The sequence below is a fragment of the Rhinoderma darwinii genome, chromosome 2, assembly GCF_050947455.1.
Source record: "Rhinoderma darwinii isolate aRhiDar2 chromosome 2, aRhiDar2.hap1, whole genome shotgun sequence".
Lineage (NCBI taxonomy): Eukaryota > Metazoa > Chordata > Amphibia > Anura > Rhinodermatidae > Rhinoderma > Rhinoderma darwinii.
The window spans coordinates 83,570,579-83,587,757 of NC_134688.1; the positions used below are offsets into that span (position 1 = coordinate 83,570,579).

The following is a 17,179-nucleotide window of genomic DNA, read 5'->3' on the forward strand; positions in this document are numbered from 1 at the left end:
TGTTTTGAATTTTTTTTATCTCAGTTGAATATTAAAAGTGGAGTTACAAATTTGTCTTAATTTATTTTTAAAAAATTCACACGCAAAGGAGGCGTTTTACGCCTCTAATTAGGCCTGCAAACAACGCTCAAATATATCTGCCCATTTATTTCAATGGGTTTCTTTATGTACTGTGACGTCGACCTCTAATTTTACGCCTCGCTGTCAAGACGAAGCCTAAAATTACAGCCTCGTCAAATAAGTGATGGACACTTAGTTTTTACGGAATGGTAGAATTTTTTCATTGACTCCAATGAAGAACAGCTACAAATTACGTACATAATTGACGCATCGCAAAACTCAAGGACGAGCAATTAAAGTATGAAATGCAGGAGCTGTTTTCTAATGAAAACACCGCCGTAATTTCAACGTTAATCGTGTGCACATACCCTTACAGAACATTGATGTTTAGATTGTATTCACACGCATATGTGAATATTGGCCGTCAAAAAATAGGGCATGGCCTATTTTTTCATACGTCCGACATAAGTCAATATGTATGTTTAACAGCTGACAATACATGTACAACAGCTGCACGTATCTGTGACATTGGGATTGTAAATGGAACTACTGTTTTCCTTGCCCGCTCGATGATCTACTCATCAATGCAGTCTTCTTCTGGTGTGCATTTTAATCTTCACGGGTTTACAGATCCCAAAAAGATGAGAAAACATGTGAACACGAGTGGTGGTGAAGCATCTTTCAGTGTGATGCCGTAGCATTTGCATAATTGAAGACAAGACACCTTACCTGAAAGACCCATACTAATTTGTTGAGTATGTAGGGCATTCCTGTTTGGCTGTGTGGCGTCATCTTAATGGGGGCCTGTGTGTTAGACTATACAGGAGGGCTGGGTGTCATATATACAGACAGGAAAACCATGTAAAATGGAATCCTATAATTTTTTGGGTCTGCAAATCCAAAACTTGATGGCAAAGGACTTATAAACGGACAGACGTAGTGGAATTGTTTTGAAGAGACACTGATGCCAAATTAGAATGAAACAAATTACAGTTCAGCATTTATTAATGGTTTTTATTCACCGAGAATAAAGTGTAATTATTTCCAAAATAGGTATTGCACTATTTCTAATTTTAGAAAACCAAAAGTCTATTCAAATTAAATAAATTTTATTTACCATACAAAGATTACAGAAATAAAAACAACAAAAGTAGTTAGGAACAGAAGGACACATTGAATATATCAAATAGATTTAGCTGACTTATTACAAAAAAAAAATTACAATATGTCATTGTCTCCAGCGTTATCACTATATAAAAAAGGCCTCCTCCAAATCCCCTAATAGCCTTTTCCAGTCCTCGCACTTCATAGGTAACATATTTTTCAGACTATACAAGTGTTTAGTTATGATAGCAACTACATGTAATGTACCACTAATTTATTAAATGCTTATATTTTTGGGTCGCAGTAACATGTGAAAGTATAGTACAAAGAAATGTATGTACAATAATATAGGTTTTTGATGGAGGGTTTTGAATTTTGCAAAGCTATAGAATTAGATAACTTCCGTTTCCTTTATGGAAAAAGCGTTCGCAGTGTCCTATTCAGGTAAACGCTATTTGGTTACAATTCTGCTTCAATGCATGCCATTAAATAGCTATATTCAGTTTTATATTTCAGCGCTGACAAAACTCTATAGTGCACAGGCCCTTAGTGAACCTGACCTCTTCACCTACTATATGTATTTATAAATCATACCAAAGTTGTATAGTCTGAAAGATACATTAGATTTTGTAAATATATAAAACTACCTTTTTAATTGATTATGCTGAGACAAATTAAAATTGTATACATTTCAATCTACTTTAGTATATAAACTCTTACATATATACAGTTGGTATAAAACTCATTGAATTTGGGAAACATAAAAAACAGTCCAACATGCAGAGAACCAAGGACTCCTGTGAAGAAAAAAAGAAATAACATTCAGCAAGCACACATAATAGAAAACTCATTACATTGACATGGTCAGCACTTACCCTGCAAAGAAGCAATCCTCCTTATCCAGCCGGAAGCATCAAGCGTCTAACGTGGGGAATAGGGTGTCTGTGGAAAAAGTAGGAAATGTCGGTAATTTGGAGCAGACTGCAAATCCTGTGTACCATGAGCACACATCACAGTACAAGACTCATTACATTGACATGGTCAGCACTTACCCTGCAAAGAAGCAATCCTCCTTATCCTGCCGGAAGCATCAAGCGTCTAACGTGGGGAATAGGGTGTCTGTGGAAAAAGTAGGAAATGTCGGTAATTTGGAGCAGACTGCAAATCCTGTGTACCATGAGCACACATCACAGTACAAGACTCATTACATTGACATGGTCAGCACTTACCCTGCAAAGAAGCAATCCTCCTTATCCTGCAAAGAAGCAATCCTCCTTATCCTGCAAAGAAGCAATCCTCCTTATCCAGCCGGAAGCATCAACTGTCTAACAGGGACAAGTGAGCCTGTTGAGAAAAGGTGAGTATTGTATGAGAATCTACATAGGAGGTTGGATCTACACTGTGCTTGCCATTTTGTCTTACCCACGAAGACTTACACAACTGTAATCGAGGAACATCATAGTAGACACACGTAGCGACTCTTTCTTCAAAGTGTCCTGTAAGATCTTGTGAAAACAAACTCAAAACTGCCAAAGTAACGAAACACTTACAGCTCTATAGCAAGCTAAAACATTTTCGTACAAAAACAAACTGCCAAACTAACAAACCACTTACAGCTCTATAGCAAGATAAACCATTTTAGAAAAATTTACATAAGAAAACCATTAATCAGATCACTTTCCAAACCTTGTCCAGTGCTCCTCAAAAACATCTTGTTTGCTTGGCCTTTCAACATTTGCAATGTTGGGCGGAAGCGTTGGAGCTCTGCTTTGCCAAGTATGGCTTACCTCACCCAGTGCAATTTTTATAGAATCATCCAGTATTTTATCTGTGTGTTCATTGCTCATGGGTTCAAACACATTTTTGATCACCCACTTCTTCTTCCCTTTTGGTAGGATTAACTTTGTTCTTTCAGTACCAATAGAGTCACAATGTGGCTTTTGCACATGAACAACAGCTTTTTTCCGACCTACATTGTTATTATGTGCCAGGATAGCAAGTTTTGTCCGAGCCTCCATTCCATCAATGCCAAAGTGAATGCGTTTTGATCGATATTTCAAGACTAAACTGTGGAAGGCCTCCAACGGTCCAGTGTGGCAATTTCTGATGAGGTGTGGTATATCCTTCAAGAGCTGTGGATTGCAGACAACTTCTTCCACTCTTTGATAAGCAATGCTCCCAAGGGTAAGCCATAGCACTGAAGTTTGTTGTGAGGTGGACAATTCTTGATGAGTACATTTTTTGAAGTGAACGCCATCTTCCCATTGGTGACAGTCAATGATGTGCTTCAGGACAGACTTCCAACGTTCCTTGAAAAACTCCTCATTGTGGTCGCATGTTTTTACACTCCACCAGAAATGGTTGACAATTTTGTCAATCCATGGTATGATGGGTCTGCCGGGGATTCCACTACTTACCTTCAGCAATTTCTTTCGAAGTGTCTTCGCATAATGCCAGATGTCATATTGATGGTCTATGTCAGGGTATACCTCACGAAGCAATTTTTGGATGCTGACATGACGGTCTGACGCAAAAATGCAAACATCAAATCCTTGTGTCAAAATACGATCCATAACTATAGAAAAACCAAATTTCTCCATTGCAACGGAAGAAGTACACTGGCTCCTCTGTACAACTTCAAAATCCATTATTTTTTCTGTGAACAAATCCATTACTGTATATGTACAGTATTTTGCTGAGTGTCCAGGACTGTCACACTGGCCGTCTCCAGCCAAACATATTGGAATAGTTGATTTTTAATTTTATTCTGTTCTTCAAGCCAAGCAATTTGAATAGCAGGAAAAATAAATGAGGACTGGTACCTGTAGAAGGTCTTCTCAGAAAAAATTGCAAGCCGTAAAATCTTAGAAAGCTCTGCAAATTTGTGGAAATTGAGCCCACTGCACAAAATGGAAGAGGCCAACAAAATATTTCCACTGTAGAATCTGCCGGTTTTGGGTTGAGTATTCCAAAGCAGGGAATTATGTCCTTGTTTGCATCTTCCACGAATGATGAAGGCGCTTCCTTTTCTTTCTTTGACAATTGTGGTGACAGTGAAAGGGCATCCATCTTTTTCTTGGCACTTCACTTTCCGGATTAGGACATCTAGGCAATTTTCAAAAACGATGAATTTATTCTGTTCTAACATGGTTGCGGAATCTACGCAATACAAAAAGGAAGAGGAGTCGACAATAGATTCATTGATGGAGCGCATGGCAGTATTTTGCAAAGAGCACTCACTTACCAGGAATGGATTGTATGAGGCATCCTTTGGATTGTAAACGGCTCCATCATCCTCATACACCACGCATGAAGCATGGTTGGACTCTTCTTCCAGACTGTCAACTGTGAAAGGGAAAACACCACTTACCTGGTCTTCCTCTAGATCTTCAAGTTCAGTCCAATTTTCCCTGGGCAATTGAACACTTTGGATGGGAGAAGGGAATGGCTCCACATTTTCTCTACCTTTGGTTGAAAAATCTGCTGCCTGATGGAGATGGAATGGAGTGGAATGTAATACTTTTGTTATTTGTGTTGGCTGAACTTTACCTTTATTTATTATTGAATGGTATTCTTCATTGGAAAGGATCACGGAATTTCCAATATTGAAATCTGTCTGCGTCTCCACATCTCGGAATGATTTCAAGCCAGCAATCATTAATGTTTCTGATGGATTGTTTTCTCTTGAAGTAGAACTGGATGCATGTGTTGTTGAGAAGGAAGTACTTGGGTTGTTGTCACGAGTAGACATGGCTTCTAACAAAAATTCCTGATATGGGTTTTCTGACATAGCTGTTCTTCTCTTTGTTAGCTTCTTCCTTGATAAAGATTCATCAACAATAGTTGAAGAATTGGATGATTTTTTAAACAAAGTAGGAACTGCATTTTGACGCAGAACACGGCCTGTTGCGTTAACAATAAAACTGTCATCCGTGAAATGAAGAGAACAAAGTCTATACTTGTTTTGTTGGTGTTTTTTTGCTGCAAAAATTTTGGCAGCTAGCAACTTGATATTTTCAAATTGTTGGCCCATATGTTGAAGCCATTCTATAATCTTGGATAATGAATTAGGAAAACAGTGTAATTTTAATTCATGTTCGTCCTGAAAACGACCTGGAGTAAACCAGCATCCAGAGACCCAACATGTAGGCATTCTTGCCAAATCTGGGAAAAGAACAACAAAATACATAATTTATCTCTGCAAAGCACTTTGAGTGATTAAAACTAATATAAACCAAAACAAACTCACCTCTAACTAGAAGATTGTTCAACGTGAACAAAAACTTTAACTGTTGAACTTGAAGAAACACCATTGCAACGGCAAATGGAAACCTTGAACTTGAAAAACTGAAACGTAAACGCCCTTGTACTCCCATCATGGAAGCTGTATGGGTCACTTACCTGTAGTCTACTTACCAAAGCACAAAATAGAATATAGAACAAATATCTGCAAAACCAAAAAAAGTAAAGTGAAGATTTCTGTAATTGACTTTATTAAAAAATAAACCCTCAAATATATGCAACTTATATGCTCAGGGGTTCTTGCCAATGCGGGTAAAAAGCAACATTTATAATCGTTGCCAGGGGAAAGGTCAATACTGCAAATAAGCCCCTTTATGCTCGTTGTCATGGGGGTTGTGGGCATTATTGCAAATATGCCCCTTTATGCTCGTTGTCATGGGGGTTGTGTGCATTGCAGCTAATAAGCCCCCTTTATGCTCGTTGTCATGAGGGTTGTGGGCATTGCAGCTAATAAGCCCCTTGATGCTCGTTGTCATGGGGGTTGTGGGCATTGCAGCTAATATGACCCTTTATGCTCGTTGTCATGGGGGTTGTGGGCATTGCAGCTAATAAGCCCCTTTATGCTCGTTGTCATGGGGGTTGTGGGCATTGCAGCTAATAAGCCCCCTTTATGCTCGTTGTCATGGGGGTTGTGGGCATTGCAGCTAATATGCCCCTTTATGCTCGTTGTCATGGGGGTTGTGGGCATTGCAGCTAATATGCCCCATTCATGCTCGTTGTCATGGGGGTTGTGGGCATTGCAGCTAATATGCCCCTTTATGCTCGTTGTCATGGGGGTTGTGGGCATTGCAGCTAATATGCACCTTTATGCTCGTTGTCATGGGGGTTGTGTGCATTGCAGCTAATATGCCCCTTTATGCTCGTTGTCATGGGGGTTGTGGGCATTACTGCAAATAAGCCCCTTGATGCTCGTTGTCATGGGGGTTGTGGGCATTGCAGCTAATATGCCCCTTTATGCTCGTTGTCATGGGGGTTGTGGGCATTGCAGCTAATATGCCCCATTCATGCTCGTTGTCATGGGGGTTGTGGGCATTGCAGCTAATATGCCCCTTTATGCTCGTTGTCATGGGGGTTGTGGGCATTACTGCAAATAAGCCCCTTTATGCTCGTTGTCATGGGGGTTGTGGGCATTGCAGCTAATATGCCCCTTTATGCTCGTTGTCATGGGGGTTGTGGGCATTGCAGCTAATATGCACCTTTATGCTCGTTGTCATGGGGGTTGTGTGCATTGCAGCTAATATGCCCCTTTATGCTCGTTGTCATGGGGGTTGTGGGCATTACTGCAAATAAGCCCCTTCATGCTCGTTGTCATGGGGGTTGTGGGCATTGCAGCTAATATGCCCCTTTATGCTCGTTGTCATGGGGGTTGTGGGCATTACTGCAAATAAGCCCCTTTATGCTCGTTGTCATGGGGGTTGTGGGCATTGCAGCTAATATGCCCCTTTATGCTCGTTGTCATGGGGGTTGTGGGCATTGCAGCTAATATGCCCCTTTATGCTCGTTGTCATGGGGGTTGTGGGCATTACTGCAAATAAGCCCCTTTATGCTCGTTGTCATGGGGGTTGTGGGCATTGCAGCTAATATGCCCCTTTATGCTCGTTGTCATGGGGGTTGTGGGCATTGCAGCTAATATGCCCCTTTATGCTCGTTGTCATGGGGGTTGTGGGCATTGCAGCTAATAAGCCCCTTTATGCTCGTTGTCATGGGGGTTGTGGGCATTACTGCAAATAAGCCCCTTTATGCTCGTTGTCATGGGGGTTGTGGGCATTGCAGCTAATATGCCCCTTTATGCTCGTTGTCATGGGGGTTGTGGGCATTGCAGCTAATATGCCCCTTTATGCTCGTTGTCATGGGGGTTGTGGGCATTGCAGCTAATATGCCCCTTTATGCTCGTTGTCATGGGGGTTGTGGGCATTACTGCAAATAAGCCCCTTTATGCTCGTTGTCATGGGGGTTGTGGGCATTGCAGCTAATATGCCCCATTCATGCTCGTTGTCATGGGGGTTGTGGGCATTGCAGCTAATATGCCCCTTTATGCTCGTTGTCATGGGGGTTGTGGGCATTGCAGCTAATATGCACCTTTATGCTCGTTGTCATGGGGGTTGTGTGCATTGCAGCTAATATGCCCCTTTATGCTCGTTGTCATGGGGGTTGTGGGCATTACTGCAAATAAGCCCCTTGATGCTCGTTGTCATGGGGGTTGTGGGCATTGCAGCTAATATGCCCCTTTATGCTCGTTGTCATGGGGGTTGTGGGCATTGCAGCTAATATGCCCCATTCATGCTCGTTGTCATGGGGGTTGTGGGCATTGCAGCTAATATGCCCCTTTATGCTCGTTGTCATGGGGGTTGTGGGCATTACTGCAAATAAGCCCCTTTATGCTCGTTGTCATGGGGGTTGTGGGCATTGCAGCTAATATGCCCCTTTATGCTCGTTGTCATGGGGGTTGTGGGCATTGCAGCTAATATGCACCTTTATGCTCGTTGTCATGGGGGTTGTGTGCATTGCAGCTAATATGCCCCTTTATGCTCGTTGTCATGGGGGTTGTGGGCATTACTGCAAATAAGCCCCTTCATGCTCGTTGTCATGGGGGTTGTGGGCATTGCAGCTAATATGCCCCTTTATGCTCGTTGTCATGGGGGTTGTGGGCATTACTGCAAATAAGCCCCTTTATGCTCGTTGTCATGGGGGTTGTGGGCATTGCAGCTAATATGCCCCTTTATGCTCGTTGTCATGGGGGTTGTGTGCATTGCAGCTAATATGCCCCTTTATGCTCGTTGTCATGGGGGTTGTGGGCATTACTGCAAATAAGCCCCTTCATGCTCGTTGTCATGGGGGTTGTGGGCATTGCAGCTAATATGCCCCTTTATGCTCGTTGTCATGGGGGTTGTGGGCATTGCAGCTAATATGCCCCATTCATGCTCGTTGTCATGGGGGTTGTGGGCATTGCAGCTAATATGCCCCTTCATGCTCGTTGTCATGGGGGTTGTGGGCATTGCAGCTAATATGCCCCATTCATGCTCGTTGTCATGGGGGTTGTGGGCATTGCAGCTAATATGCCCCTTTATGCTCGTTGTCATGGGGGTTGTGGGCATTGCAGCGAATATGCCCCTTTATGCTCGTTGTCAGGGGGGGGGGCTAATCATGCTCACGCACGTGTCATGCTCGTTGCCGAGGGGTGATGTCCGGTATTTACATTAGCCGTACAATGCCTTGTTGCAAATGGGGGAATAAGTATGCTCGTCTCTAGGGAGTTGAAATAGACTTACCTGCAAACGATGCTGCTGCGGAATGAACCGGAACCTCTGTCGCCTGCTGCCGATGTGTCCTCCTCGCTCGTCCGACAGGATGTAGCATCTGGGGCAGGAAGTGAGTGACGTCACAACGTGATCTCTCGAGACCACGCTGTGTGTCTGTGCACTGCCAGAAGCTGGGTGTTAACGAACAGAAGTGGATGATGCTGATTCGTCAGCATCATACACTCCCATTCACAACGCCCAGCTAGTAAAAGTACTAACAACGCCCCGATGTACGCACATAATACACACCCACTTGGACTTTTACTTTTTAACACACCCACTTGGACTTTTGCAAGCCTCATTTGCATAACTATAAAAATGGTCATAACTTGGCCAAAAATGCTCGTTTTTTAAAAATAAAAACGTTACTGTAATCTACATTGCAGCGCCTATCTGCTGCAATAGCAGATAGGGGTTGCACAATCTGGTGACAGAGCCTCTTTAAGTAGTAAATGCTTTAGTTCCCTATGGGTCTGAGCCTCTCTTTTTTGTTCATTTTCTGTAAGACCAACACTTTTAAAAGGGCCACTGACAGATACAATTGCTCCAGCGGTCACTTAGTACACAAAGGAGTGTTCCTCTCTGCTGCACTAAGCCACCGCTGGAACTAAACAATAATTCGCTGTAAAATAATAAAATAGATAATTGACATAACTGACAATGCGTTGTGTGACATGTCCAACATTCCAGCTTCTTTCTTCTGCGAATGCCTCAAAGCTGGTATTCTCTCAACATCAGGTGGGAATAATGCCAGCTTCCAGTCATGCGCAGGAAAAAGAAGAAGCCAGACTGCTGGACTGATGTCATGCATCGCAAGCTCACAATGTAAGTTATTTATTTAATTTTTTACTGCTAATTACCATTGTTTCAGTCCAGTTGTGGCTTTATACAGCAGGGAGGAGCATTCCTTGCTGTACTAAGTGAACATTGGAGCGATTGATCTGTCAATGGCCCTTTAAACATATTGTACGGCTCTCGCGGAATTATATTTCAAAATATGTGGCGTTTACGGCTCTCTTAGCCAAAAAGGTTCCTGACCCCTGCCCTATAGGTACTGCTTACCTGTTATTTCTTTTCCTCAGTGCTTTCTGCTTGGCAACTTTTTAGCCCAGCTCTATCAAAGACAGAGATCTGGGACTACAGCTTAGCTGCAGTGCCTACAGGTAGTTTGAGGTAGTCTAAAATCCACCTACTGGCTCATCATTGGTTCAGGTTTTTTTCCATATAGATTTTAACAGCTATTACAACATTTTTCTAGCAGGTACTAACTAATTTTCTTCGATCTTTTTCTAAATTTACAAATCCCCCAAAAATAAGCAGCTCAGTTTCAGTGAACAAGTGATACTTTATTCATTCGTCTTTGTGCCATTCAACGATCTTTAAAATTTAGATGTTTTTTCCAAATTTGTCCACAATTCTGCTTTGTGGATTGGGGAGAGTCTTTTTCCTGCTCGCTGAAAAGAAAGAAGCATCGGATTTAGACGACTGATTTGCTGGCAGAAACGAAACCAGAAATAGAGGGTTGCCTTACTTAAAAAAAATAACATAAAAAAAGTCAGAAATATATGGAAAAGAAGTAAGTGGATCCTGAATTTCATACCATTGTGTAATGGTGGGGGGGGTAGGGAAACGGACAAGTGAGCCCTAATCTACCCGCCACTCTGTCCCTGCCTACTTGCAACGACCCGCCCTAGGCGACGGGGTACAACTGGGCGGCGGTCCCTGCGCTCAGTAAGTGCATGACAAACACGACAAACAAACAAGGGAATACAAGCAAGGGAAATGGGCAGTTGCTCGCGGAAACACCGTGAGCAACAGAGTAGTGAACGAGCCGAGTCAAGCCAGGAGAGTGCGAGGTACAAAGCGAAAAGCAGAAGAGTAGTCGGTAAGCCGGGGTCTGTATGGAGCAGGATCAAAAAGTAGCAGGAGCTGTAGCCGGGCCAGGAAACCTCAAGGAAAGAATTCACAAGCACAGATGGACAGGAAGAGCAGGCTTAAATAGACCGAGGGCGGGAGCTAGCTGAGTCTGGCCAGGTTGCGATAGGCTCTCCCACTCCTAAGCCTGCCAGCCTGAGTGGAGGAAGCTGGTGTCTGTCTCAGGGATGTACACTCAGGTGTTGACTGATTAATTCTGGGAATTAACCCCGAAGCAGTGCCTGGCAGATCCTTTACAGTACCCCCCCTTTTATGAGGGGCCACCGGACCCTTTCTAAGTGGACCTGGCTTACTGGGGAAACGCAGGTGGAACCTCCTGACCAATACCCCAGCATGAACATCCCGGGCGGGTACCCAAGTCCTCTCCTCGGGCCCGTATCCTCTCCAATGGACCAGGTACTGGAGGGAGCCTTGGACCATCTTGCTGTCCACGATCCTGGCCACCTCAAATTCCACCCCCTCAGGGGTGAGGACGGGAACAGGAGGTTTCCTCGAGGGGGCCAAGGACGGGGAGCAGCGTTTCAGGAGGGAGGCATGAAACACGTTGTGTATACGAAAAGACGGGGGTAACTCCAGCCGGAAAGAGACAGGACTGAGGACCTCAATGACCTTATACGGCCCAATAAACCGGGGAGCAAACTTTTTGGACGGAACCTTGAGACGCAAGTTCCTGGATGACAACCACACCAGATCCCCGACCACAAACAGGGGGTTAGCAGAACGTCTTCTATCGGCCTGAGCCTTCTGTATGCTCTGGGACGCCTCTAGGTTCTTCTGAACCTGGGCCCAGACTGTGCACAGATCCCGATGAACGACCTCCACCTCGGGATTGTTGGAACAACCAGGTGAAACGGAGGAGAACCGTGGATTAAACCCAAAATTACAGAAAAAGGGAGAGACCCCTGACGAGTTACTGACCCGGTTATTAAGGGAAAATTCGGCGAGGGGAATGAAAGAAACCCAATCAAATTGACAGTCAGAGACAAAACATCTTAAGTATTGTTCTAGAGACTGATTAGTCCTCTCCGTTTGGCCATTGGTTTCAGGATGGAAAGCAGAGGAGAAGGACAGATCAATCCCCAACTTATTACAGAAGGCTCTCCAAAACAATGAAACAAATTGTACCCCCCTGTCAGAAACAATATTGACGGGGACCCCATGGAGACGCAGGATGTGTTTGATAAACAAGGTAGCCAACGTCTTGGCGTTGGGTAGTTTCTTGAGGGGCACAAAGTGGCACATTTTACTGAAGCGGTCTACCACCACCCACACCACCGACTTGCCTTGGGATGGAGGCAAATCGGTGATAAAATCCATGGAGATATGTGTCCAAGGTCTCTGGGGAATGGGCAACGAACGCAGTAAGCCCGCTGGTCGGGACCTGGGAGTCTTGGACCTGGCACAAACCTCACAGGCGGCGACGTAGGCCTTAACGTCTTTAGGCAAACCAGGCCACCAATAATTTCTGGTAATGAGGTGTTGGGTACCCAGGATGCCTGGATGGCCAGATAGTGCGGAGTCGTGATTTTCCCTAAGTACCCTTAGCCGGAATTGCAGGGGAACAAACAGCTTGTTCTCAGGAAGGTTCCCAGGAGCTGAACCTTGATCAGCAGCAATTTCAGAGACTAAATCGGACTCGATAGAGGAAATGACTATACCTGGAGGCAAAATACAAACAGGATCTTCCTCCGAAGGAGGGCTGGCCATGAAGCTACGCGACAGTGCATCCGCCTTAATATTTTTAGACCCGGCCCTATAGGTAACCAAAAAATTGAATCTGGTAAAAAACAACGCCCATCGAGCTTGTCTCGGGTTTAGCCTCCGGGCAGATTCTAGGAAAACCAGATTCTTGTGGTCGGTAAGGACCGTTACCTGGTGCCTAGCCCCCTCCAGGAAGTGGCGCCACTCTTCAAATGCCCATTTAATGGCTAAAAGTTCGCGGTTGCCAATATCATAGTTACACTCCGTGGGCGAAAACTTCCTAGAAAAGTAAGCACAGGGGCGGAGATGGGTGAGGGAGCTGGTACCCTGGGACAAGACGGCCCCCACTCCCACCTCGGACGCGTCAACCTCCACAATAAATGGCTCCCTTTGGTTGGGCTGAACCAGCACGGGGGCCGAGATAAAGCACTTCTTGAGGGTCTCAAAAGCCTGGACGGCCTCAGGGGGCCAATGGAGGACATCAGCACCCTTGCGAGTGAGGTCCGTAAGAGGCTTAGCGACGACCGAGAAGTTAGCAATAAATCTCCTGTAATAGTTAGCGAACCCCAAAAAACACTGTAGCGCTTTCAGGGAGGCAGGTTGGACCCATTCAGCCACAGCCTGAACCTTGGCAGGGTCCATGCGGAATTCATGAGGAGTGAGGATTTGACCTAAAAATGGTATCTCCTGTACCCCAAATACACATTTTTCGATTTTGGCAAACAGTTTGTTTTCTCGAAGGACCTGGAGCACTTTCCTGACATGCTCTATGTGGGAGGACCAGTCCCTGGAAAACACCAATATGTCATCAAGGTACACTACAAGAAATATCCCCAGGTAATTTCTCAAAATCTCATTTATGAAGTTCTGGAAGACCGCAGGGGCCTTGCACAACCCAAAGGGCATGACGAGGTATTCGAAATGGCCTTCGGGCGTGTTAAACGCAGTCTTCCACTCATCCCCCTCTTTGATGCGAATAAGGTTATACGCCCCCCCGTAGATCCAATTTAGAGAACCATTGGGCCCCCTGAACCTGATTAAAGAGATCAGGAATCAAAGGAAGGGGATACTGGTTCCTTACCGTGACCTTATTCAGGCCACGGTAGTCAATGCATGGCCTAAGACCACCATCCTTCTTCCCTACGAAGAAGAAGCCAGCACCTACCGGAGAAGAAGAGGGACGAATGTAACCCTTGGCCAGGGATTCCTGGATATACTCCCTCATGGCTTCACGTTCGGGACAAGAAAGGTTAAATATCCTACCCTTAGGAAGCTTAGCTCCTGGTACCAATTCGATAGCGCAATCGTATTCTCTATGAGGCGGTAACACTTCGGAGGCCTCTTTAGAGAAAACATCAGCGAAGTCCTGAACAAACTCGGGTAGCGTATTCACCTCCTTAGGGGGAGAAATAGAATTAACAGAAAAACATGACGTACAACATTCATTACCCCATTTGGTTAGCTCCCCAGTATTCCAGTCAAACGTAGGATTATGCAACTGCAACCAGGGAAGACCTAGAACCAAATCGTACGATAATCCCTGCATCAATAGTACAGAGCATTGCTCCAAATGCATGGAGCCAACAAGGAGTTCAAAAACAGGGGTATGCTGTGTAAAATAACCATTAGCAAGAGGAGTGGAGTCGATACCCACTACCGGAACAGGTTTAGGCAAATCAATCAGAGGCATAGCGAGAGACATAGCAAATTCCACAGACATGATATTAGTAGAGGACCCTGAATCCACGAAGGCACTGCCGGTAGCAGACCTACCACCAAAAGAGACCTGAAAGGGAAGCAATATCTTAGTATGTTTCATATTCACGGGAAATACCTGTGCGCCCAAGTGACCTCCCCGATGATCACTTAGACGCGGGAGCTCTCTGACAGCATTCTTACGCTTGGGACAGTTGTTTACTTGATGCTTGACATCCCCACAGTAGAAGCAGAGACCATTCTTCCTGCGGAATTCTCTACGTTGTTGAGGGGACACGGAGGCCCCGAGTTGCATAGGTATTTCTGAGTCTTTAGGGGAGAAACGAAGCAACGGGACTTCGGGAGGCATCATGGGGGAGTCGGAGGAAAAAACACATAAACGTTCACGTTGTCGTTCCCTGAGACGTCGGTCAAGTCGTACCGCTAAAGCCATAACCTGGTCTAGGGAGTCAGAAGAGGGATAGCTAACTAGCAGGTCTTTCAGGGCATTCGACAGACCCAACCTAAACTGGCACCTTAAGGCAGGGTCATTCCACCGAGAAGCTACGCACCACTTCCTAAAGTCAGAGCAATACTCCTCAACAGGTCTCTTACCCTGACGTAAGGTCACCAGCTGACTCTCGGCAAAGGCAGTTCTGTCAGTCTCGTCATAAATAAGTCCGAGGGCAGAAAAGAAACAATCAACGGAGGAAAGTTCAGGGGCGCCAGGAGCCAAGGAGAAGGCCCACTCTTGGGGCCCTTCCTGGAGCCGGGACATAATTATACCCACCCGCTGGCTCTCAGAACCTGAGGAGTGAGGCTTTAAGCGAAAGTAAAGCCTACAACTCTCCCGAAAGGAGAGAAAAGCCCTCCGGTCACCTGAGAACCGGTCGGGCAACTTGAGGTGGGGTTCAAGGGGTGCGGTGAGGGGAACTACCAAGGTAGCATCAGGCTGGTTGACCCTCTGAGCCAGGGCCTGGACCTGTAGGGAGAGACCCTGCATTTGCTGAGCCAGGGTTTCACGGGGTTCCATAATGGTGTCAGGGACCAGGGTAGACTAGGTATAGGGCTTGTGAATTTGTAATGGTGGGGGGGGGTAGGGAAACGGACAAGTGAGCCCTAATCTACCCGCCACTCTGTCCCTGCCTACTTGCAACGACCCGCCCTAGGCGACGGGGTACAACTGGGCGGCGGTCCCTGCGCTCAGTAAGTGCATGACAAACACGACAAACAAACAAGGGAATACAAGCAAGGGAAATGGGCAGTTGCTCGCGGAAACACCGTGAGCAACAGAGTAGTGAACGAGCCGAGTCAAGCCAGGAGAGTGCGAGGTACAAAGCGAAAAGCAGAAGAGTAGTCGGTAAGCCGGGGTCTGTATGGAGCAGGATCAAAAAGTAGCAGGAGCTGTAGCCGGGCCAGGAAACCTCAAGGAAAGAATTCACAAGCACAGATGGACAGGAAGAGCAGGCTTAAATAGACCGAGGGCGGGAGCTAGCTGAGTCTGGCCAGGTTGCGATAGGCTCTCCCACTCCTAAGCCTGCCAGCCTGAGTGGAGGAAGCTGGTGTCTGTCTCAGGGATGTACACTCAGGTGTTGACTGATTAATTCTGGGAATTAACCCCGAAGCAGTGCCTGGCAGATCCTTTACACATTGCTTTACTATTTACTATTATGTTTCAAATTTATTGTTGCGTTTATGTACAATATATAGTGACCTGGTTTTCAGTGCCTGTATATTATTAATCATTTAACCCCTTAAGGACGCAGCCTAGTTTTGGCCTTAAGGCTCAGAGCCCATTTTTCAAATCTGACATATTTCACTTTTTGTGGTAATAACGTCGGAATGCTTAAACCTACCCAAGCGATTCTGAGATTGTTTTCTCGTGACACATTGGGCTTCATGTTCGTGGTAAAATTTGGTCGATATATTCAGTGTTTATTGGTGAAAATTTGCAAAATGTAGAGAAAATTTTGAAAAAATAGAATTTTTCAGAATTTAAATGCATCTGCTTGTAAAACAGACGGTTATACCACCCACAATAGTCACTAGTTCACATTTCCCATATGTCTACTTTAGATCGGCTTCGTTTTTTGAACATTCTTTTATTTTTCTTGGACGTTACAAGGTTTAGAACATAAACAGCAATTTCTCATATTTTTAAGAATATTTCAAAAGCCTTTTTTTTAAGGTACCTCTTGAGTTCTGAAGTGGCTTTGAGGAGCCTATGTATTAGAAACCCTGATAAAACACCCCATTTTAAAAACTAGACCCCTCAAAGTATTCAAAACAGCATTTAGAAAGTTTTTTAACCCTTCAGGCATTTCACAGGAATTAAAGCAAAGTGGAGGTGAAATTTGCAAATTTCATTTTTCTTGCTGAATTTCAATTTTATTCATTTTTCTTTCTGTAACACAGAAGGTTTTACCAGAGAAACACTACTAAATATGTATTGTCCAGATCTGCAGTTTTTAGAAATGTCCCACATGTGGCTCTAGTGCGCTCGTGGACTAAAACACAAGCCCTAGAAGCAAAGAAGCACCTAGTGCATTTTGAGTCCTCTTTTTTATTAGAATATATTTTAGGCAGCGTGCCAGGTTTGAAGAGGTGTTGAGGTGCCAAAACAGTAGGAATCCCCCAATAGTGACCCCATTTTGGAAACTACACCCCTCAAGGAATTAATTTATGGTTGTTGTTACCATTTTGACCGCACAGTTTTTTCACAGCACGTATTTGAATTGGGCTGTGAAATGAAAAAAATTTCATTTTTTCCAATAAAATGTCATTTGTGATCAAAATTTCTTATTTTCACAGGGAACAAAATACCCCATTTTGTTGCCATTGTCCTTAGTGTGGCAATACCCCATTTGTGGTGATAAACTGCCGTTTGGGCCCATGGGAGGGCTCAGAAGTAAAGGAGCGCTATGTGTTTGTTGGAGTCCAGATTTTGCTGGATTGGTTTTCGGGTGCCATGTCGCATTTGCAGAGCCTCAGAGGTATCAAAGCAATGGAAACCCACCTGAAGTGACCCCATTTTGGAAACTACACCCCTCAAGGAATTCATTTATTGTTGTTGTTAGCATTTT

General features: G+C 44.7%; 1 protein-coding gene across 1 annotated transcript; it reads right to left on the reverse strand.

Annotated features, from left to right (window-relative positions):
* Window positions 1–1,233: 1,233 nt before the first annotated feature.
* LOC142740678 (uncharacterized) lies at window positions 1,234–5,565 on the reverse strand. The gene is made up of 4 exons (XM_075850088.1): window positions 2,394–5,565; window positions 2,217–2,283; window positions 2,040–2,106; window positions 1,234–1,961 (listed from the first exon to the last, which is right to left on the reverse strand). Exon 1 carries the CDS (start codon window positions 5,351–5,353, stop codon window positions 3,836–3,838), a length of 1,518 nt encoding a protein of 505 aa, XP_075706203.1. The 5' UTR covers window positions 5,354–5,565; the 3' UTR covers window positions 1,234–1,961; window positions 2,040–2,106; window positions 2,217–2,283; window positions 2,394–3,835.
* Window positions 5,566–17,179: the final 11,614 nt, after the last annotated feature.